The 24,887-nt window shown below is 37.7% G+C and overlaps 4 protein-coding genes across 4 annotated transcripts; all 4 read right to left on the reverse strand.

The window, feature by feature from the left end:
* Positions 1–1,585: 1,585 nt before the first annotated feature.
* LOC122839307 (olfactory receptor 6N2-like) lies at positions 1,586–2,512 on the reverse strand. Its single transcript, XM_044130755.1, has one exon. The coding sequence runs from the start codon at positions 2,510–2,512 to the stop codon at positions 1,586–1,588; it is 927 nt and encodes a 308-aa protein (XP_043986690.1).
* Positions 2,513–5,219: 2,707 nt separating this feature from the next.
* LOC122839308 (olfactory receptor 4E1-like) lies at positions 5,220–6,167 on the reverse strand. Its single transcript, XM_044130756.1, has one exon. The coding sequence runs from the start codon at positions 6,165–6,167 to the stop codon at positions 5,220–5,222; it is 948 nt and encodes a 315-aa protein (XP_043986691.1).
* A 3,565-nt stretch (positions 6,168–9,732) lies between these two features.
* Positions 9,733–10,668, reverse strand: LOC122839309 (olfactory receptor 1D2-like). The gene has a single exon (XM_044130757.1). It carries the CDS (start codon positions 10,666–10,668, stop codon positions 9,733–9,735), a length of 936 nt encoding a protein of 311 aa, XP_043986692.1.
* Positions 10,669–16,910: 6,242 nt separating this feature from the next.
* LOC122839310 (frizzled-7-A-like) lies at positions 16,911–21,119 on the reverse strand. The gene has a single exon (XM_044130758.1). The coding sequence runs from the start codon at positions 20,578–20,580 to the stop codon at positions 18,868–18,870; it is 1,713 nt and encodes a 570-aa protein (XP_043986693.1). The 5' UTR covers positions 20,581–21,119; the 3' UTR covers positions 16,911–18,867.
* Positions 21,120–24,887: the final 3,768 nt, after the last annotated feature.

A 24,887-nucleotide genomic window follows, 5' to 3' on the forward strand; every position in this document is an offset into this window, starting at 1 on the left:
TGAGTCCTGGAGAGATGATTGAAGAAGCTGTTGCTTCTACCCAACTGCACTGGCAGGAATCTGGTTTCTGCTTTTACTGCTCACAGTTTAGCTTCAAAGTTAAAGAACTGTTGGTTGGACATATTAAAAAAATGCTCATGATCTCATGAGTTGCTAGAGTACTTCTATTAGTATCCTCTGGGTTAAAGTGATAGAAGTACCATCCACCAGCAGGCAAAATGGGTAAAGCATCTTCACCAAAGACCCAACCACAAGGCGGATGTTTACAGGACCCCAATTTTGATTTTGTAGCCAGTGCTTTGGTTCGGATTTTGTCCCAGTCAAGTTTACCACTATTAAGTAGGAAACTTTTTTTTTTTTCTTTTTACATTTTGCATCAACGTCCCTTTGAGGGACAAAAGCTAAAAATAGAAATAAAAGTATTTTTTAAAAGATTTCCAATCAAAATTTTTTTCTTTACATTGGTCAGGAAACATTAACAACTCTGAACAAGTTTTATTTGACTTTGACTTTATTGAACACAGTAATAAAAGAATAAAAATAATTTTAATGACAAAAGCAAACAAAGCAAAAGAACAGCACTGAAGTATATTTAGCCATGGACACCCCTCTCTGTAGCATCATCCAGTGAATTACTATTCATGTTTTAACAGTCTTAGTATTTTCTATCCCATTCATAATTCCATGCAGTTCACACAGGCTCATATTTAACATGTTAAAAATGATTTCTTAATAAATTCACCACAATGCAGAAACATATGACAACACAAGTTATTTCTCCTGTTGGTATGCAGTGATGACCATCCTCTTAAACGACGTTTTAAACAGTTTTATGTTTGGACATTGATTGACTCGAGCTTCACTCCACGTACTTATATACAAGAACTTTTAGCTGGATTGAGGGCAAAAATGGTTCTGATTGAAGGTTACAGACCCCTGATTTACCTGCACATACAGCTCTGGAAAAAAATTAAGAGACCACTTTAAATGATCAGTTTCTCTGATTTTACTTTTTCTAGGCATATGTTTGAGTAAAATTAACATTGTTCTTTTATTCTATGAACTACTGGCCACATGTCTCTCAAATGCCAAGCAAAATTGTAACATTTATTTGCATAAAATGAGAAATGGTCAAAATGATTAAAAAAAAGATGCAGCACCTCAAATAATGCAAAGAAAGCAAATTTATATTCATTTATAAACAACAATACTGATGTTTTAACTCAGGAGGAGTTCAGAAATCGATATTTGGTGGAATAACCAGTAGGTTTTCAATGGGGTTCAGTTCAGTGGACTCTTCATTATTTTCAGATCTGTACGTCACATTAAAGGTGAATAAAACAGGCGGTTTATCTGAGTGTGTAGACTTTTTATATTCAGTGTATGTGCATAAAAACATGAGTTTGTATTAACTGGAGGGTAAAATTTTGTCAAATAAACTGAATCATTAATAGATTAAATTCGTTTCCTGTGACGGTCTGGCCAAATTTTAACCATCATCAATCATCAATCGTTAGGTTTTGTTTCCTGAGGCGTTTCCACAATCTTTTCAGTTGAAGAAATATGTTTGGGTTAATGTACATAGTCATCTTTTATGGAAAAATAAACCTAAAATGTGCCTCCTAATATCTGGCAGCTTGAGGCCATACACAAGAGGATTCAGAACCGGAGGGATGATGATAAACTCAAAGGATAAAATAACAGCAACAAATGGATTTATGTCCTCCAGGTTATATCGACTCAAGGCGATATCGCAAAATCCAGTGACACAATAAATCATAAAAGAAACAATATGTGGTAGGCAACTCTGCAGCACTTTACCCTTGAACTCCGTCGATTTTTTCCAGCATACAATTAGGATTCGTAAATAGGTATAAAGCACATAAAAGAGTGGGAGAAAGACTGTAGTGATGGTCAGAAACATTCCTAGAACATTATTGAGAGCAGTGCTGACACATGATAATTTCACCACATTCCAGTTGGAGCAAAACACCTTATGGATCTCATTACCACACAGAGGAAGGCGGGAAGACATCAGTATTACTGCCGTAAGATTCAGAGCTGGAAAGATCCAGGCCAGAACCGACAGCAGAGCAACAGCTCTAGACGTCATCTTTGTGTGATAATGTAAAGGATGACACACAGCCACGTATCTGTCATACGCCATGATGCTCAGGATGGTCAGTTCATTTGAGCCGTACGTGTAGATAACATAAATCTGAGTAAAACAAGCCAGTTGAGAAATCAAATGGACATCAGAGAGCAGGTCCATGAGAAACCTGGGGAAGAATCCAGCAGAACCGTACAGAGAGTTGACTGATAACAAGGCGATGAAGAAATACATGGGTTGATGCAACGCGCTGCAGTAGGAAATCACCAGGATCATCAGCAGATTGGTGCAGATGATGAAGCTGTAGAGCAGCAAGCAGAAGGTGAAAGCTGCGAAGCGGTAATGTCCAATGTTCACAAACATGGTGAGGTTGAAGTAAAACGGCAAGGAGATGTTTTCCATTTCACCTCATCAAATTCAGCAACGCATCAAAACTAACAAGTTTACACCAGCAGAAAACACCAGATAAGTTAGGCAACACATCAGGAGTTTTGTCCTTCACAATAGGATTTGATTAAGCTGTTTCAGTCAGAGCTGAAGAGTTGTGAACATAACAAAGGAAATGAATTAGTCTTTATCATCGACTGGCTTTAGACGTCATTCTCTTCTTTCTACCCTGGAGAATTAGCACACAAACCAACACTTTAATTTGGATTAACGTGGCAGCTTACACATCACCTGCTTAAAGTGAACTTAAAAACAACAATGGAATAAATACAAAGTACTGCATAGTAAATAAATAAGTAAATGGTTTTCCTTTTTTTTTCAAAATCAAAACCTGAATTTGAGAGCAGGGGACTCAAACTAATTTTTATTTTGGGCTGTATCAAGACCATGAATGTTTTCTAGGGCCAGTTGTCTCAGTGTGTATTAGTAAAAAACCGTCAAAAAATTAACAATCAGCTGCCTACAATCAATAAGTACTTCTTGGAATTAAATAATATTGATAATAATATTTGGTCTTTTCACACTGATCAGTCCCTCCAGGATTTTGTGATTGTTTTTGTGATTTTGTGATCAAACACTGATTTTGAGGTTCTAATTTAGAAATATTTATTTATCACATTAAATGTGCCTTTTTTTACTCGCTGTATCGATTATAACTTGACATCAAGTGAGGCTAAGGCAGCAGGGTAAAATTAAAGAAATACTGCCACCTGCAGGTGGGAGGTAACGTCACTTAACCCAAATGTTTTTGACTATTTTTGGGGAATCTTTGCACACAAAAAAAATCATAATTATGCATTAGTGCTAAAAAATAAAAAAAATCCAGGGTTCTGTTGATTTCGAATTAATTCCTGTAATTGCAAACCCCCCAAAAAACTAGGGAAACTGATTGATGTAATTTGGTGTGTAGAGGGCCACATGGCGGGCCAGATTTGGCCCCCAGGCCTTGACTTGGACACATGTAGTATAGAAAGTCGACCTTTGTGTACTTTAATTTTAAATGCAGCAGTTCTGTGAAAGCATCAGTGAGAAAACATAATCAATATTAGCTTATTGAATGAAATCCCACATTTTAAACATCTGATTTATCTCCTTTTAATCTGAAAACTGCAAACCTTCCACCAACTAGAAAGAGGAAAAAATAACTACAAAATTGAACTGAGTAATACTTAATAACTAAAATGAATTAAGATTTAGCTAATAAATTACTATTACCTGTTCTGTAGCAAAAGGTAACATATCAAAGACTTTGTTTTTGTGCTCACAGTGACTCAAGCTGAATTAATTACTCCCAGAGGGCAGCGATGTTAATGACCTGTTGACCACCTTCACTATAGTTACACCACAAAACGTTTTAGACACAGGAACAACAAAACGCTCTCTGAGGACCTCCTATGTGACACTGAATCACAATTTTAAAAAACAAACACCTAAAAACAAATGTTCTAGCTTTTATTTAGTTAATATTTTGTTTTTCTTGATAATCCTGTACAGTTCAAGCTGATTTTAAAGATGTTTGTTTCTGATCCGATCCCACAGGGCAGCATAGAGTAACCGTTGGGTAATAATTACCTTGATATTGGCCACAATGCTCCCTGAAGTAAACTGTTTCCCCCTGCAGCCACTTCTGGAACATCCCACTGAACTATTGTTTAATCTACAAAGAGGAAGTTACTTTACTTTTATTCCTTCAAAGTGGAAGTGATGTGATTGAAGTTATTTCATGGACATTCCAGGAAAGTATCTGGTTAAGAAAACACCTACTCCTTAACAATAAATAGTAGGCTATATGGATGTACCTGGTTATTTCTATGAAAGTAAGTGGTAAATTCAGTCTAAGCTACCTGATACGTTTCAGAAAAGTCTCATGAAAGTCCCTGGTAGGTAAAACCAGAAACCAAAGTATCTTTATATTTTACTATTTTCATTTATGATGAAGGCTCCATGGAAGAACTTTGTGTGATCTACAACAGTGGTCCCCAACCACCGGGTTGAGGACCGGTACCGGTCCATGGACCAATTGGAAATATGTCTGTTCTATGTATTGAGTCTGGAGGAGCTTTTATTTTGAAAATCCTAAACCGGATGCTGTCGGTTACGTATTGCGCCAACATGCAGCAGAATGAGTAAGAAACAACGTTATCAGTCTCAGCCCTTACACCCATCTAAACCAGACCCAGTTTAAGGACGACACATCCAAAACCTTGATCTACAAAAGTCTAGACAAACAAAAAGCTGAATAATTAATATTTTTATTTTTTAAATAACTGCGCACTCATCTTTGAGTTTTGATCAGACCAAACTGATTTACTTATTTACGTACTGTAAATACAGCCAACTTTTTTTATAAGCACTTTTGAAGCAGTAAAACTGACCAGTGTAATGAACAAACATGTAAAAAAAAAAATCTAAATGAAAACTAATCAACACATGAAAGAGGCAATGCACAACAAATAAAATGATATTCCATTCTGTGTCAAAAGCCAATGAAATCAAACAAAAACAAAATTCAAATCAGGGCAATTTTCTACAAAAACAAATGTAACAGATCCTGGTTATTAGTAGTATTCAAACTAATTTGATTTTTTTCACACACTTTTACACTTTTAAACCCTGTAAACCATTCATTGTAGGCGCAAGAGAAATTGAGATTGAGATTGTTTCAGACAATCCCTTTTAGTTTGAATCGTTGGTATGCCACCACACACAACAGCATCATCCTCCTTCTAATTTTTGTGAGGATCAGCCCATAAATAACTGGGTTCACAACTGGTGGAATTATGAGAAATTGCACAGCCATGAAGTTTCTTAAACCCTGCGGCACAGATGTCGATCCGTACCTGGAGTACATGAGGTCAAAGAGCAAAGCAGTGCTGACGTTGAACAGACACATGAGATGTGGCACGCAGGTCTGGATAAACTTTCCTCTGCCCTCTCTGGAGCTCAGAGCCGACTTTACAAGCTGGACGTATGACCAGCTGATGTAGAGAACATGAACAAAATAAAACGCAATAACAATGAGTCCAACCACGTCGTTTACTTTTGTCGAACCACAAGAAAGTTTAACAATGGACCAGTTCTCGCAGTAAAGCTTGTCGATGTGGGAACCGCATAGCTTGAGCACTGATGTGAGGCCAACGACCAGCAGCCCACACCACAGAGGAACCATCCAACACAAACAAACTAAAGCAGCAGTCCTCTGCTGAGTCATCACAGAGTGGTAGGTCAGCGGTCTGCAAATAGCCACGTATCTGTCATAAGCCATCAGTGCCAAAACTGAGAAGTCAACCATTGCATAAGAATAAATAACATATATTTGTAGGAAGCATCCTGCGTATGTTATGACATGAGCTCCAGATAACAGGTCATACATAAACTTCGGGTAAAAGCCTGCAGTCCCATAAAGTGCATTAATACACAGGTTACACACAATAAAGTACATGGGTTCATGCAGGTTCTGATGGAAGATGATAGTTAAAATGAGAGCAACATTTACCAGTAAAATAAGACAATAACATAGTAGAGTAAGAGAGAACAATGCGACTGTATAGCTGGTTGTTGCATTGAAACCTGAGAGTGAAAAAAGAACTACAACAGATGTTTGATTCATCTGGCTACTGAGTGAATATCTCATCGTCTGCACACCTGTTTGCGTAAGGTGTGAATTTATAGCTGAATCTGAAGGGAGCCTCCTCCTCCTTCCACTTTGTTGGTCTCAGATGTGCTGCTGGATGGGAGTTTAAAGGGGACCTATGATACAAAATTCATCCATCCATCCATCCATTTTCTATACACCTTTGTCCCTAATGGGGTCAGGAGGGTTGCTGGTGTTTATCTCCAGCTGCGTTCCGGGCGAGAGGCGGGGTTCACACTGGACAGGTCGCCAGTCTGTTGCAGGGCAACATAGAAAACATACAGGACACACAACCATTCACACACACACTCACACCTAGGGAGAATTTAGAGAGCCCAATTAACCTGACAGTCATGTTTTTGGACTGTGGGAGGAAGCCGGAGAACCCGGGGAGAACCCACACATGCACAGGGAGAACATGCAAACTCCATGCAGAAAGATCCCCGGGCCGGGAATTGAACCCAGGACCTTCTTGCTGCAAGGCAACAGCTCTACCAACTGCGCCACTGTGCAGCCCTACAAAATTCATATTTTACTAATTATTTACTGTATTTTCTGGACAGTAGAGAGAGCACTTCACTAAAAACCTCACCTACAAAGTTTATTTAAAAAACTGGAAATGTACATATGTAAGCTGCACCGGGCTGTAAGCCGCTGGTATCTCCACCGCTCTCGGTTTTCCCCAAAGTCGCAGCAGAACGTCCTTAATAAATCTGTTATTAAGGATGCAGACCTGCGTCTCCAAAGCCGAACCATGGATTTGTTCACGCCGAGTTTAGCGGCTATCAATCTGTATTACCATGTCGAGAGCCTTCAACTTAAAAGCTGCATCATTTGAACTTCTTCTGTCATTTCCATGATGAGGGAGTTTGAGTTTGAAAACATTTCTCCGTCGTGCTGCTAGCATGTGCTTGTTCTAAATGAAAATCAGCACTTTCTTATTTGATTTCCAATGATTCACTTCCTGCTAAAGAGCCCTGGTGGTTGAAGAAAAATCCACAGAAAAGCCGCATCGGGCTACAAGCCGCATGGTTCAAGGAGTGGGAAAAAAAGTAGCGACTTATAGTCCGAAAAATACGGTATATTTATATTTGGGTTTCTACTGCTTGTAAAAACAGCCCATGCAATTAAAAAACACCCAGCCATTGTCTTGGCTATGAATTAATATTTTTTGGTGTATGAAAAATGAGCCATTTCAAAAGCATCCTGGTTGTTAAGTCACACTGCACTGTTACCAAGCAACCCTATCTGAGCTCAATCCGTCACCTAGCAATCCAAGCGGAGCTCCAGCACATTTGATTACCTGGTTTCCCCGCTGTAGGCATTGTACAATGGCTGCTGAAAAAGACAAGTGTTTAGCTGTTGACTTACCTTCCAGAAACCACTTGCTGCATTATTGTTGGTTGTGTAGGAGGCTCTACTTCTACTTTTCCAAGCTGCATTCTTGTTTAGTGTATAATTGCACATCTGTTTGCAGCCATTTTCAAATTGGAGAGTAAATGTTGAGTCGGGAGCCGTGAAATTGAAAGTGACAGAAACCCTAAAACATCTAATTCTGAAAGGAACTCAAACCTCAAACTAAAATCTCTATCTGAGAAGGATTTTGTATAAAACTGCACTGAAGAAGTTTTATATAGCTTGGATCTATTATAAGCTTCTCAAGGAAGCACAGTAGGTAACCTTTAATTCAGGGATCTCAAACTCATTTTTATTTTGGACCGTATAAAGATCATGATTGTTTTCAAGGGCCAGTAATGCCTGTAGATATTAATTAAAAACCTATTAAAACTGTTAAAATATTAATAAATAGCTATCTATATTCAATAAGTATTTCTTGGAACTGAATAATATTGAACATATTTTCACACTGATCAGTCCCTCCAGGATTTTGATAGTTTTTGTGATTTTTTTTCTCAATCAAACTCACTGATTTTGAGGTTCTAATTTAGAAAAATTTGCGCTTATTTATCACAGTAAATGTGACTTTTTGTTACTCGCTGCATCGATTATAACTTGGCATCAAGCAAGGCTGAGGCAGCAGGGTAAAATTAAAGAAATACTGCCGCCTGCAAAAACTCATAAGTACGCATTACTGCTAAAAAAATATGCAGGGGTCTGTTCTGCATAAATTTCCATGATTGTGAAAAACTGGAGGGACTGACTGATGTAATTTGGCATCTACAGGGCTACATAAAAAGCTTTGGTGGGCCAGTTTTGGCCCCCAGGCCTTGAATTTGACACTTAAGATGAGAAACACAAGACCCATTGATGCAATCAAGCTAAAGGCCTCCATGAAAACAATCTAAAGGTTTTCTAAAACCTCAGCAGAGCCACAGGCTGATTAAGTCCATGCCACGCCACATTGATGCAATAATTCATTCAAAAAAGACCCAACCAAGTATCCACTGAATATGCTGTAGTAAATAGACAAACTTTTAGTTTCTGATTTCATGATAAACCGAATTTAGGGTTTCCAGAATCTGCTTGGAAAACATCTATCCCTGACTAATAAATCTATAATGTGGGTTTTCACTTTCTGAAGAGAAATATAAATAAAAGTATAAATCCTTCTTCATTGCTCCTCAGGTGTTCCAGCAGCAAAGTGATAGCAAATGGAAACAGGAAGATAGTACAATCACTGAATTAATTAAACTGTAATAATTTATTTAGATTCACATAAATGTACAGATGCCTCTTAAAATTAGTTTAAACCAAAACTTGAATTGGATTTTCTGACTAATAAGATCAAACCAGTCCAGAAAACGGACATCAGACTGTTTCCAGCTAAAAACAAATCAGTTTTTATTTAAGATATTAGTTTGAGTCCCATCCTGAATAAGCAACAACTTTTCCTTTTCCTGAACTTGACAACTTCCACAGTGTGCAGAAATTAGAGGTCAAAGGTACAAAACGGGCTGTTTCCATAGTTAAGTGTTAAATAGTAAATTGAAAATTAGCTGCCATGTGTAATACTTTAAGGAAATTAACCTGAAGAAAGAAAATATAAAGATGTGTTTGCTGTTGATGTTAAATGTTTAAATCATAGTTTTCCGTTTTGTTTTAGAATTATTGACGATTCTACTTTTAGTGTTTAACTTTTTAGTTTTTATGTGATTCTTTTGTGGCATTTTTACTTTTTAAACACATTAACCAAACACACCAAACTAATAACAGTTTGGTTAATGTGGTTAAAAAGAAATATGCTAAACAATGTTTGTTGTCATTTAAATTGTTACTATTTGAAAAACAACAAACAAACAAGAAGAAACAGTAATGGAAGCAAATAAATTAACGCAACACTCAAAAATCTTGATATAATCTTCTTTGGATTTTTATTTTTTTGTTGTTTGTAATTTTAAAACAAAATATTACACAAGTTTCCTTTAAAATAGCTAACAAGAAACATTTTTCAATCATTTCTGCAGGTAGTTCTTGTAAAATTTGTTAAATATTGAGTCATGGCGTAACGAAATGCCAGGAAAAAAAACCATATAAGTTGCAAATGCAATAAATATTTTCAGACATATGGCCGACCTCATCCTCACCCCTCCACCTGCTTTTTGTACCTGCACAATCTGAAGAAACTGTTGCGAACTTGAGTTAAATTCAAACCATAGATGATCGGATTAAGCATCGGAGGGATGATCAGAAACTGGATCGCCATGAAGTTCTTCAGACTCTGCGGCACCGATTCCGACCCGTATCGAGCGTACATGACGTCGAAAAGAAGCGTGGCGGTGACGTTAATCAGACATATTAGGTGCGGCACGCATGTCTGCAGGAACTTCCTCCTGCGTTCTGGATACCTTAAAGCAAACGTGACCAACTGAAAGTAAGAGCATAAAATGAAGAGAGCGTGGCCACAATACAGAATTATGACAAAAAATCCAACTACATTATTTAACGTCATTGAATAACATGAAAGTTTAATAAAGGACCAGTTCTCACAGTATAGTTTCTCTATCTGGAAGCCACATAAAATCAGCTTGGAGCTCATGATCACGACAACAGACTGGCAGATCATTGGCACCAGTCTGGAGAAACACACCAAGAAAGTGACCCGTTGTTTGGTCATGATGGAGTGATACTCCAGAGGGCAGCAGATGGCCAAATACCGATCGTAAGACATCACAGCGAGAATGGAGAAGTCTGTTGTTGCATAGGAGTAGATGAAAAAAACCTGCAAGAGGCAACCAGCGTAAGAAATGACATGAGTGTTGGACAACAGATCGAAGAGAAATTTAGGGTGAAAAGCCGCCGTCCCATAAAGACTGTTAAAACACAGATTACACAGGAAGATGTACATGGGCTTGTGAAGCTTTTCCTCTAGTATGATAGTAAGATTAAGAGACACATTCACAAATATGATCACAATGTAACACAGCAGGGTTAGAGCAAAAAGGGTCAGGCGGTATTTTGCTGAACTGTCCTTAAATCCCAACAAGGTGAATGAACCCAACATGGTTGCATTGATCATTATGTTCATCTGAGCACTTCTCTCTGTCAATCCTAGATGCTTTTTCCATGTACGTGAGCTGCAGAGTGTGAAGGTGATGGGATGTGCCGGCTGCAACAATTCACCACCTGCCCAGTAAAAAAGTCTGCGTGAGTCTTCATTTAGCGCCTGTTGAGTCCAATCAGAGCTCAGTTCATCTCCAGAGCCTAATTACACAAAAAGGTTGCATAAAAAATACGAAAATTACTGTAACTGGGGTGAAAGATAAAGTAAGATATTATTGTCCAAAAAGATGGAAATGTTCCTTCTGCTCTCCTACCATAAAATGAAACACGTTCATACAATAACAATACCAGCAATAAACATTTCAAACATTTTTACAAAACATTTGAAAATACTCTGTACAAAAGAACAAAACTTTTTGACATCAAATCACACTAAACGTTTTATATCAGCAATAACTGCCAGAAATATTTGCTGAATGCCAGAATAAATAAAGGATCATGTAGAGCTCAAACAAAAATCATTGTATGCACTAAACCAGATCTATATCGGATTACAGCATAATCTAATTCACATCTGCAGACCTTTGACTAGTTACAAAAATGGATAAACGATGCAATACTTAAACCGATTATACTCTTTACTTAAGGTTGATATAAAGTCAAACTTCTCACCTTCTGGTATTTTTGTGGATTTTCTTTTGGTTTATTTTGTTCAAAACTCAGACAGAATTTGGGCAAAGTTTATACGTTTCTACAAAATACTTTAAAAACATATTCAAAGGATTTTTCCTAAGTTAAGTGCAACAGCCATTTGAGAATTAATCAATACAAAATATTTTTTGAGGTAGAGAAAACACAAAATAGTAGAAAACAAAAATAAAAGTTTACGAGGAAGTCTGAAACTAAAGTATCAATCTTACAACACTATCATCATTTCGATATTGATACTGACACTGACTTGTTGATATTATCAATATTTTTGATCAATCCACTCTTCTGGGGTTGATTTGAATTAAACATTTTGGGTAATTAAAATCACACATGAATAAGTTTGGCCAGGGGATGTCATTAACAAACACGCCGCGTCATCATGTTCCTGCTACTTCCTGTTTTCTTCTTCGTCGTTTCTGCCAGTAGTAACATCCAGTTGTTGGTTATGGGATTCATGTGATGCAAAAAAAGTGTTTTTATTGCAGTTTTGTGAAACACAGCCGAAATAAACCTTTTCACCCTATCGCAAACCTCAACAATTTGAGTTTTTTTAAATTTCCGAGTTTCCTATATGGTCAATGGAAACGTAGCTAGACACATATTTCCTCATAAACTACACATTTATTATTTATTTAGATAAAAATTGTCTTTAATCATCTTATATTCTTTAATACTAAAACACAACGTATATATTTGACCTCTACATAGGTTGTTTTTCCTTTTCATATTCTCTCTAATGTCAGCTGCCCCACAGTGGGGTAAAGGGAGTTTTGTCACAGTTACTTCTTCATGGAAAACAGTCCCAGAGCATTAAATTTAAATTAATGTCCAGGGAATACAGAGAGAGCGGACTAATGACCCAGAGGTTTAATCATTGTGTTTTCATGTCACAACAACAGGGAGCAAACGTTTATGTTTTGGCATCATGAGCATAATCCCTGATGTCCAGACTGATTGCATCAGATTGACTTTTCACAGATATGTTCAGATTACAGATTTGTCAAGTTAAAACTTTTATAAAAATTATTTTAGATGCTGCATAACCTCAAACCTGCCAAAAAATATTTAGATTACATACATAGATTTATCATGCTGCTTGTTTTAAATGTTTCCATACACACAACTGGACTCTATTTACTAATTATGCTAAGTGTAACTGGGTTTCACTTAGGGGAAAATATCCAGGGAGTATGAATAAACCTAAACACATTTAGGTTTATCTACTTATCTACACTACATATAAAGGTTTTTTTTGCTTTTACAAATCAATCATGATCAGCAAAATTTGGCTGTTTTGACAAAAACAATTACAGAAAAATCCCTTTAATGTCAATTAAAACTTCTTTTTTTTCACAATATTAACAATTAAATTAAATATGTGACATGAAATAAGTAATTGCATTAATATAAATCCCTTTCCAGTCAGTATTTAACAGTATTCTACGTATGTACATGTGCAGATATATAAGTACACACACTCACGTTTGTATTTATATCCATATTAGAACTTTGTATTGACTTCCATTCATTTTACTTTTCTAACTCTTATCAGTTCAAATGGCAAAATTTCAAACTGTGGTCAAAGATTTAATCAGTTTATTCCAATGATCTTCAACAAAATCAACCAATGCGCTGTCATGGTTGATGTATATTTTTAAAGGGGACCTATTATGTAAAATTCACATTTTGCACATCTTTACACTTCTATTTGGATCTCCACTCCTTCTAGAAACAGCCAAAGTGCTTAAAGAAAAACAACCCAGCTTTTTTTTTTTTTGCCAATAGGTTACTGTTTTTTGGTGTCTCAAAAATGAGACATGCTCCTGAATGTAGCGTCACCTAGCAACCCCAGTGAAGCCCAGTTACCTAGCAACCCAGGCAGCGCTCTAGCACATTTGGTTTTACCACTGCAGGCGTTCTACAATGGCTGCTGGAAAAGACAAGTGTTTTGTTGTTGACCTACTGTTCAGAAGCCACTTGCTTCTTATTGCATTGTGTTTCTGTGTTTGATTTGATGTAAAGCACTTTGAAATGCCTTGCTGCTGAAATGTGCTATACAAATAAAATTTGATTGATTTGATTGATTGCTGCAATCTTGTTGGTTGTGCAGGAGGCTCCACTTCTGCTTTTCAGAGATGTGCGGTTGTATAATTGCACATTTTCACGGGCGAGTGTAAATGTTGAGTCGGGAGTCACAATCTACACACTGGAAAACTGCAGTGCTCCGCTTTCTGGTTTTCTTTAAATATCATAGGTAAATAAATTTCAGGTGGTTATTTGGATAACTCCATATTTTACATTAGATTTTAACAGGGTTTTAAAACCAATAATAGTATTAATCCCATCAGTTATTATTATTATTATACCTTGTCCTGTGAAATAGCCTTCCTGAAGAGTTGAGAGAAGAAGAAGTCGTTGATTTTTATATAAATGTACTCAGGAAGATTTTTTTAGCTTGGCTTTTATTTGATTTGTAGCAATTAAGATTATTAATTCATTATTTAACCATAGTTATGTCTGTAGTTTTATTGTATTTTAAGTTTGGGTGTGGTTTGTCTTTAAATAATTCAGTTTATCAAAAAATACTTTTTATTACTGCTGTGATTATTGAACTCTTTCATTAGTTGTTTTGAATAGAAATATTTTTGTAAGCTAAAATTTGCACTTAATTTAAACAAATTATGTTTCTTAATTCATTTAATTATTACTTTTACTTCATTTTTATTAAGCATTTTATAATTTACATTCCTACAAGGTTTTTAGGATTTTGTTGCATAATTTTGATGCAGATTTGCTTCTATTAAGTGTTTTAAAAACAAAAATATGAAACCTTACAGATGCAAACATGAAACCTTGATCTAAATTAATTTTGTGCGTTTATTACTAAGAAAAGCTGCATGTAGCAGCTTCTGCCACCAGATGTAAGTATCACTCCACGTCTCAAAGTGGATTTAACTTTACATGTCGGTGCGTTTCGCCCCCTGTTGGACGAAGTGAGAACAGCAGCAGGGGAGATAAACCTCTACAACTCAAACAGCCTCAGAGTCGAGGTTTCAGTATCTATACAGAGGATTACAGAACCAGAATCTCTTAGAATCAGTTACTGGGACTTGTGAGAGTTTTTAAGTTGTGGACTTAGGATTTTACTGCTGTCTCATTTTTTCTGCTTTTGTTTGCATTATTGTCACAATAAATTAAAGAAATAGCCTAAAACTCTTTCTCAGCAGCTACAATGTTAGGAATATGAAAGGTTATTTTAGTGTAGTCATGTTTTATTTAATGATTTCTGCCACTTTCGTCCCAGACAGGAAAACAATAAAGGCACAAGCGATTAAAAATAGTCACGTTTTCACTCTTGGTAAAAATCCTAAGCACAAGCAGTTGTCACATTTTAATTTAATTTCAAAAAGAAAATTATTTCCCTTTATAACACTAATAAGTGACATAAGTTATGTGTTCTCGCTTAAAAAATGTGTTCCAGAAAGGATTTAAACTCTGGAAAAAGTTAAATATTCAAATCACATAATTTTCCTTTCTGCTGTTTTCTCTTATAAAGAAAACAGCAGATATAAAGGATATAAAGAAAAAATTTCTGTAAAACAACAAGCAAAAAAAGTATTACCAGGACATTTTTTAATTCTGCACACATTTCCGTCAACTTTAAAAGTGATTTTTACCATAATTTAACAGTTTATCACAATAACTTTACTAACATTTTTGTTAAGCACAGAAACCAAAGTTTAACTCGAAAGGGTTTGGCAAAATACACCAAACTGTCTTCAGCTGAAAAGGAAAAACTAATTTTCCTCATAATTATTTTCTAAAAGGAGGAAATGATTTCCAAAGATTTTCATTAAATAGATGAGGATTTTTAAGAGCTGTGTAAGATTACAAACTATAACAAAAAAAATTAAAATTATTATATTTTTGTTCTATATAATGATGATTGAAATGAATGACCTTTACAAAAAATTTAATGATTAAAAAGTATTATTGGTGTCTAAATTACACAAATGAACAAATTTATTTAAAAACTTTGAATAAAGCTGCAAAACTGATCCAATCAAAATTCTTGATAGGAAAATATTCCTAGAAAAAAAACTGTTTGCTTGTATGAAATAGGCAAAATGTGAACATTTAAAAAAAAATAAAATAAAATAAAAACTTTAATTGCTTAAACTTTCATTCATTTCAGTTAAAAAATTACTTTATTTAGCCAAAAGGAAAATCAAATGTTCTCAGAACTCATATCATCCAATACCCTTCAGAGTTGTAATGGATTTCCAGTAGCAGTCAGTCTTGCAGCACACCCAAAGATGCCTCTGAGTCAAAACATCTCATGAGATGCTATTAGCTCAATATCTGTAGAGAGGATATTTCACAGAAACATATCCTGGATGACACCATCAGTTGTTGGTTAGCTCTGCTAATCCACCTCATTGCTTTTGCTGCTCCTCTTTAAATTTCTGCCTATTGTTAGTAAGTCAGGAGTATTCCAGGGTCGTATCAAAACTGCAGAAAGTTAATGAATAGTTGTGCATAGTGAGGACTGAAGCTTATAATGGCATTCATATATAAAATGGGAAACATTATGATACATTTCTATAGTATTAATTAAAAAGAGCTAACTTTGTCTCTAAGGCAAGGGTGGCCAAAATTGTCAATATACAAAAAATTTTTAGAAACTAAGATCTTCAGGATTTTTTTCTTGCTAAACAATAAAGCACGAAATATTTGTGAAATTTTTTTGGTTTTGTTTTGGGGTTTTTTGTTACAGGAATGGAATATGTAAATATTTGTAAATCCAAAGCTTCAAAAAGGTTTATGCAATTTTTTCTCACTGAAAGAAACCAACAATCTCTGTTGTTACCTGACATTTTTTGAGTTTTTTAATCAGAAAATCAGTCCAGGGGTCACAAATGGCCCTCGGGCCACAGTTTGGACAGCCCTGCTCTTAGTGATCAGAGTGGAGCACAAAATGAAAGAACCTCCCAAGGTTTAATGCAGTTTTTCCAAGTAGTATTTATTTCAAAAATATAGTTTTATGACTCTTAGTTGCCAAGTAAAGGATAATCTGAAGCACTTTAATTCATTGATGACTCACTAGCTAACTGCAAAACAAATCAACAATGGTTCCACCTATAACCTAATACTTTTGTTTATTTTGTTATAAAATGTGTCACATTTACGTCCTGTTTATAGACTGCTAGACATAAACAACAGTCTATTTAAATTACATCTACATAAAAGCCCAACAGGATTAGTGTTTGCTGTGTTTGCTGAAAGTGAATCTGCAGACTGGACTCATCCCTCAAGCACGTCTTCAGAGGGCTGTAAAACTAAATGCTGCTGCACAGTAAACAGCTCCAACACCTAGAAACAAACACTTTAAAATGTATTTTTTTCCACATACAGTACATTTGCTGAAACTTTAATTCTGCTCTGATCTGAAGGCTGGCTTATCTAATCTTTTGCTGTAAACGTCGCTAATGTTGACTAAACATTAGCACAACTCAAGGTCCACTTCACAAAATGATAATCACCACATTAAAAACTTTATCATTTTTATTCAAACTGTACATGTACAATGGGCTTATCTCATTTTTTTAAAAATACAAGTAAAAAAAGACAAAATGAGTATTCCTTCCCCCCCCTTAAATACAATGTGCATTTAAAAATCAAGAGTCTCTGTTTGCTGGCTGGTTTGCATATGTTCTGAAAACACAAAAAACTAATTTTCCTTCTGCAAACAGAACAAACTAAATGTGTCAGTCTGGTAGAATCACTTTGCTTTGTTTGGTAAAAATGCATGAAGTGACATTTTTCTGTTGAGCAGAACTTAACCAGGTCTTGAGGTATGTAGTACATCCATGTGAGGAGGAGAAGAAGAAAACAGCGTGGTATATACAAACTGCCTTTAAATACAGCATGAAGTACAAAGTATGCACAATTTTAGTGAGAATATACATAAAAAACAACAGGGCATGTTTAGGAATTTAAATAACCACGAAGGTCAAACTGCTGACTTGCTCTCATTGTTTGAGAAAATGTGCTACGAGACGAGAAGCAGGCGGTTTCAGCTGACTCCTGACAAAACGCCACTAATTTCTTTGTTTAGTCTGAATGACGAAGTCACTTGTTTTAAATGCTGCAAGCGTCAAGTCGACTCTGCTAATTACTTCTCCTACTCAAGATAAGACAAAGACATTCAACAGGAGTCGTCTCACTTTAACTAAACGCAATTAAACTTAGGTTTAAGCCTAAAATAAGGTGTTATTCCTATACAATCCTGTATCAAAAGCACTAAGAAATTATCATGATTAAAAGTCAGGAACAACACAACCTTAACTTTCTTTTCTCACAATCTGGTAAACCAGTTTTTTTTTATTTCCTAAAGCAACCCTCTCCTCATGAACAAACTCTTCTATTTGACCTCCTTCTAATACAGAAACAACATGCAACTTCTCAGATTTTTAGGCTTCTGTAAAAAAAAAAAAAAACATAATTAAAAACAAGTAAATAAAACATCTAAAAAATGTTCAGTCGGCTTGCAAGAATGTAACACTTCATGAACTTAAAAGAATAATAAGGCAAGTTACACCAAGCAGAACGCAGGTGCTAACTCAGAGTACAATTTTATCCCAGATAAAATAACATTAGAGCTCCAGAACAACCATTTGCACTCCCATGGATTAAATCTGGATTACTGAAATGGTGCTTTGGGTGCCTTAAAGGCTTTAAAGAGGGGGAAAAAAAGCTTTTTCAATGGGTAATCCAAAAGTAGAGAGACCACACACAGAGACTAACAATGAGCCGTTGTGTCTCCAGGTTTCTGTATGCATGTGTGTGTATGTGTGGCCTTAAAAAAAAAAAAGCAAGATCCAGGTCAATCTGTGGTGTAACAGTCATATTTTACATTTACATCACTGTGCAAACCAGTACATAACTTCATTCAACTTCGGAGAGAACATTCAAAACAGAAGTGAATATTCATCAGTCGGAAGATTAAAAGAGGGAAATCTAGGCAGCCACTTGGCACATAAACACGATGATTAACTATTCCTCCCATTTAAAGCAGAAGAGATTGTACCCTGCAAACTCTAACATCAATTAAAGCTTTGCAGTAATTTCCCTAGTGAACGAATGAATTTATGTCATCACATTGTTGTTTTCGCACAGTCCACTGACAAACTCAAGGGCGAATAGGGAGTACATTCAAATTGTAACATAGGAATATATGTGTAGATATAAAGGGTTAAGTCTTTGCATGGCCATTTATAGCAGTTTATGGTCCAAGAATACAAAAGCCATGAACTTTGACGAAATGGGGAACAGGGGAGTTAGTGAATATATTGGAAGGTTGTCCAACTTCCTTAAAGGTGTTGCGTGCTGCTGCCACAACAGTAAAACACTATAACTCAGTTTAAAAAAAAAAAAAAAAAGAATCCAACGAGGATTAATGAAATGAAAGCTTTTTGACCTCGTTTTCGCGCATGTTTCGCCTTCACACCGTCGTCTCTCCGTGGTTCCCGTTGCTGAGACGCTTGTAGAAACTCCGCCAGGACTGGAGGGTCTTCCCGGACCAAACCCAGAAACCGGAAGTGATCCCGACGATCATGGTCATCAGATATTTGATCATGAACACCGTGAAGTCCGGGGTCATGGGGGCGAAGTTGTGGACCGGGCAGGGGACGGCGAAGCGCTTGCAGGTGTGCATGTGCCAGGTGCGCTCCCATTGCTCCCTGAAGGCCTGCTCGTAGAAATAACAGGCGATCACGATGGTGGCCGGAACCGTGTAAAGGACGCTGAACACCCCGATCCGAACCATCAGCTTCTCCAACTTCTCCGTTTTGGTGCCGTCGTGTTTCATGATGGTGCGGATCCGGAACAGCGACACGAAGCCAGCCAACAGGAAGGACGTGCCGATGAACAGGTAGACGAACAGCGGCGCTAGTACGAAACCACGTAAGGCGTCCACGTTGAAGATCCCCACAAAGCACACTCCGGTCAGGACGTCTCCGTCCACCTGGCCCATTGCAAGGATCGTAATGGTTTTGATGGCCGGGACGGCCCACGCGGCCAGGTGGAAGTACTGGGAGTTGGCCTCTATCGCCTCGTGACCCCATTTCATTCCGGCGGAGAGGAACCAAGTCAGGGACAGGATGACCCACCAGATGGAGCTGGCCATGCCGAAGAAGTAGAGCACCATGAACAGGATGGTGCAGCCCTCCTTTTTGGTACCCTGAGCCACAGTCCTGTAGGCCTCACCCTTGAATTTATCCACGCATACCACCTTGTCTTCCAGAAAGAACCCAGCGGCGTAGGCCACGGCCACCATGAAGTAGCAGCCGGACAGGAAGATGATGGGCCGCTCCGGATACCTGAACCTCCTCATATCCACTAAATAGGTGAGCACCGTGAACAGGGTGCTCACACAGCACAGTATGGACCAGATCCCGACCCAAAGTCTTCCGAATTTCACCTCGTCTTCCCGAAAATACATGATCCCGCTGGGTTTCGTGGGCTCGCAGGGGGCGCCACAGTCTCTGACCCCCATGAATTTGTAGCCCAGGTAGGGCGGCACCTCCAGCTGTAGGGGGCAGGAGAACTGGTTGGGCGAATTGGGCTGTGGGATCCGATGAGGGTGCTGTCCACCACCTATGGGTGGAGGGGTCACGGGTTCGGGTGCGTGGGGAGACGAGGAGGAAGACGGGCTGCCAGGTTCCGATGTGTTCTGCCCCACACAGATCTCCCCGGCTCCGTGGACAGGGAAAGCCTCGCAACGGAGGCGGTCCGGCCACTGGAAGCCGAATTTATTCATCAAGGCTTCACATCCCTGCCTTGCCCGCTCACACAGCGACCGACACGGCGGGATGGCCTGCTCCAGCACGGTGCACACCGGGGCGTACATGGAGCACAGGAAGAACTTGAGATCCGCGGAGCACTGGACCTTCACCAGCGGGTAGAACTGGTGCACCTCCAGCCCGGCGTCCTCCTGGTTGGTGTGGCCCAGGAGGTTCGGCATGATGGTCTGGTTGTAGGCGATGTCGGTGCAGAGCGGGATGGAGATGGGCTGGCAAAAACCGTGCTCCGGGACTGATATCCCACTTTCGCTGTTGTGATGCTGAGCAGAAGAAGTGTATGAGAGAGAAATCCCGCACAGCAGCCACATGATCCGCAGCAGCGCGGAGCCAGCGGTGAACCTGGCCGCCGCCATAGCTGAAGAGGAGGAGGAGGAGGAGGGGGTGGGGGAAAGAAAAACTTTGATCCAAGTAGAGAGACTTAAAAAAGTCCAAAAACGGTGAAAAATCCACGATAAATGTCGACAGCACTAACTTTTAGTCCACTTTGTTTGAGTTTCAGCGGCTTGTGTCGACTTTTCACTTGCAGTTTACTAAGATAAATCCAAGCAAAACGTTCGTCGTGTCATGACTTCTTAATGTTCTTTGTAAGTGACTCCAAGCGGTCCACTCTTCACTCACACTCCGTGGAAAACTGCAGTTCAACTCACGCCTATTTAAAAAAATCTAAATAAAACCACCCCAGCGCGTTCAGCTGTTACCCAGTCCAAAGTTCAGACTCAGAAACGAGCAGTATTTCCTGGGCTTTTCGGCTAAACTTCACGCCGAGCGTCGGTTCACATGCTGGGCGGTTGGAAGTCCAGAGGCTCGCTCTCCTCTCTCCGCGAGGATCCGCCGGTTTCAAGGCGCCCATTCCATTCACCAGACACCCGCCCTTCTCCAGCACCGAGCTCGGGCCGCCTTAAAACCGACACCGCGCTTCAGCCAATCAGAGCGTTTGTTTTCCTACAGGACTCGATGTTGATTGGTGTTCATTTCCCCACCAAAGGAAAGTATGTTACAGTAATTACATTACACCCGAGACTTTTTAAAACCCAAACAATTAAGTTTTCTAGTGGGATCTCTGCTCGTTTTAATTAAGTTCTTATCTTTCGTCTTGGTACACCTAATATTTTCAATATGTTACCCCTTTGATGCCCTAAAAAAGACATTTGTGGTTGAAGACTGAATGGCACATTTTGATAATTCGTTTTTAATCAGTAATGAAAATAGTTTATAAGATATTTTTTTCTCAAATAAAATATATATATAAAGCGACAAATAAAAAATAGACAGTTTTCCATTTTGTTAATTAATAAACGATGAGTACAAGTTTTAATTTGGTCTAAATATAATTTTTAAACTAGAACAATGAAGAGAAAAGGAGAGGAAAATTTTAAACGTTTCTACCTGTGAAACCATCAAAAGAAACATTTCTCTTTTGCACTTAATTCCCCCCACAACCGTATCTAAATCGTATCTAAACCGTATCCAGCATATTTATTAACTACAAAACAACTTTTAGAAAAAATGTATTTGTTGTAAATTTTGCTTGTGAGCCTGTTGTTGAAAATACTCACCCCTAACATAGCCCCTATAGACAGAAACATCTCATGGTGAAATTTTGGGATGCATATTGGGAAATAGTTTCTCTTTAATGTTTTTGTTTGACTCTTTTTAATTATGAAAGAAAATAAGTCAAAAGAAATTTAATTTCATTTTATGATCATCCTTTTTTTTTTTTTTTTACCTAGAAAACAGCTTATACTTCATTAATATTTTATTAGATGAAAATAAATAACCACTTTTTTTGTTTTGTGACACTGGTTTCTGTTGAAAACATCCAAAGAACAAATTTAAATTTAATCAAAGCTCAACCTCAGACAATATTTCCACAATCTTCCCAAAGTAAATCTTTGACTGTTTACCGTTCTTTCACTGATGTTAATGTTTGCAGTTCACCTTTTTCTTTTTGTGACACTGAAACAAAGATGGTGAGGTTTCGGTTGGTTTCTGTTGTTTTTGCTCTCCACTCATTGTTCAGATGTATTTAAAGACACGCCGAGTTACTCCAAACATACTGCTAAAAACTCTTTAGGAATTATTTTGTTTTTCAAGAGTCTTATCTTATGTTTGTCAAAATATTATCTGTGGAATTTCACACTGGTACAACTGACAGAATTGGAGGAAAATATCTTAGAGACACCTTTTTTAATTTTATTGTTAATTTAACTATAGGCTTTTTTTATTGTTTATTATTAAATATTTAATTTAGTTTTGCTTTTTTTCTTCCAAAAGCCCAAGCGTTTAGTTGTTTCTCATTAAAAGAAAATAAATATGGACTTCTTGAAAACCTGATGATCAAATCTTCAAGATAGATTTTAAAGGTACTGAAAAATTTGGCTACTTGGAACCAAGATCCAAGGTGCAAAGTTTTTTATTTTGAGTTTTATTTTACATACCCAAAAATGTCCATGTCGTTTTCCAAAAGACTTTGGACTATTAGAGTTTCCTGCTGCTGTGCACAAAGTCTCTCTCTGTGTGTCTAGGAAATGCAAACCATAGGAAAAAATAAAGAAACCTAAACGGATTCTAGTATTTTAAGCTGCAGACATGAACAGGCACCTCATGCGGTCGGGCGGTTAAGTGTTTCACTGCAAACAATCCAGCGCAGCACCCTTCATCATTGTGGGAATTGAGAGCAACAACAGGCAAAAGCAGCTGTAATTTAGTGTGGCAGCCTGATCAATCAGACCAAAGGACGACCTAGTGTGGGAGGGTGGGGTTGCATGGTGGCCCCTGCTGCATTTGGTCCATTTCTGCCCTGAGTGGGATGAAAGGAGGTGGGGGTTTGGGCTGCAGTGGGGGGAAGGGACAGGAAGAAGAGAGAGGTCAAAGAGGGCAGGGGGAGAAGGAAAAGAAGTAGGAGGAGAGGTTCAGCCAAAAGGAGTTTTCTGCTCTGAATCTGGTTAAAAAAGACACCAGACATAAGAGTCATACGGATATTTGTTATTAAAACAAGACGTGGGTTTGATTTTCAGAGTTTATTTGCCAGGTGTTGTAATTAGATAAAATTCAAAGCCCCACTGTTGCTGTTTAACATATAAAACTAAATGAAAACTTTGACCAGCATGAATTTATCTTACATCTGATCCAGTCATTCCAATTTGGTATCAGTGCTGTATTGTGAAAGAACTACGTTTCTAATCGTATCACATTGACTCATTTCAAGCTCAGCGCTTCTGTTTGCAGAGCTGATCACAGCTGTATAACAATTAAAGGCTGGAGTTGGTGAAGATATTGATCTGATGTGTCGCCGCTCCAGCCTCCTGTTCCTACCATCTTACTTTTTTATAGCTGTGAGGATTTTACTTCCAGGGCTTTGTGTCCTTTTTCTTTCCCTTCATGTTTGTCTGTTACATAAAATCTTCATAAAATACACAAAATTTTGTGTTTGTAATGTGATCAAATGTGAAAAGAGTTCAAGACGTGTGAATATTCAGATCATTGATGTGGATGGAACAATGAAAACTTTGGTTAAGTTATAGAGATTTGGGAATAGCTGCAGAAAAATGTGCATAAAAGATTGGTCCATTATAGAATAATCAATAGCAATAAAGATGTAATGTTTCTCGAGTCTGATGAATCTCCATCAATGAATTTAAAATCATCATAAAATCTTTTTATCACAGCTATTATAAAAGATAAAAATAGGTGGCAGTAAAATAAAATTTTGTGCTAAATACCAGATATTCACTAACAAACATCAGGTTTTTCTTAGGAAATGTTCACATCTGATGTCCAATCTCATTATTTATCTCTGTCTTAAACAAATGAACATCATTTTACTTAAAGATGGAAGCAAAAACGCCTCCTAGTCAAAGGAAAAGGTTCACCCTAACATCTAATGGTTGGATTTTTTCCTTTCGGTTGAGATAACTTCAGGGAAACTCTTCTTGTAACCGTCTGAAGAAAGTCAGGAAACTCCTTACTTTCAGCTGTGAGATGTTTATTGTGTTTCTTTCATGTTCAGCTTTGACTCTTTCCATTTCTTTCCATTTCTTAATTGCCAGCCACTCTTTGTGGAGTTTATTGGTATTTTTGGGTAGCCTTTGTGTTGCAGGATGTTGTTCTTTAATGTCTTTTGCAGATGTTTTTCACATTTTTCTCAAGCACCCTCTGACACATGATGGGAGTCGTGTTGGATTCTGTGGTGCTGAACTGGCCAAGCCCTGTTGCACCAACACATTCCAAAGCCATGACACCTCCACCTCTGTGCTTGTCTCGAAATGTGTAATGTCCAAATATTTCACTTTTAGGCTGATCTCTCCATAGAGCATTATTCCAGATCTCCTGTTCTTTGCTTTTGTTCTTGCAGACAAACTTTAAATTTGTCTTTGTGTTTTTTTGAAGAGAACAAAGCCTAATTTAGAAAACCATGATTACATTTTAGGGTTTTAGCTGGATGGACAGCCAGAGCTGGAAATGATGGCTGTTGTTTTCAGTGTCCTCCACATCACCATTTCACTGTAATGACAGTGAATTTCAAATATTTCTCAGTTCTCTTTGCTAGATTCATAAGCTGCTAATGTAAAACCAGATGACCGAACATACTGGAGCTCTGCTTGGGTTGCTAGTTATCGGGCTGGACTTCGCCGGGGTTGCTAGGCGATGGGCAATGCAT

The sequence above is a fragment of the Gambusia affinis genome, linkage group LG11 (assembly GCF_019740435.1).
Source record: "Gambusia affinis linkage group LG11, SWU_Gaff_1.0, whole genome shotgun sequence".
NCBI lineage: Eukaryota > Metazoa > Chordata > Actinopteri > Cyprinodontiformes > Poeciliidae > Gambusia > Gambusia affinis.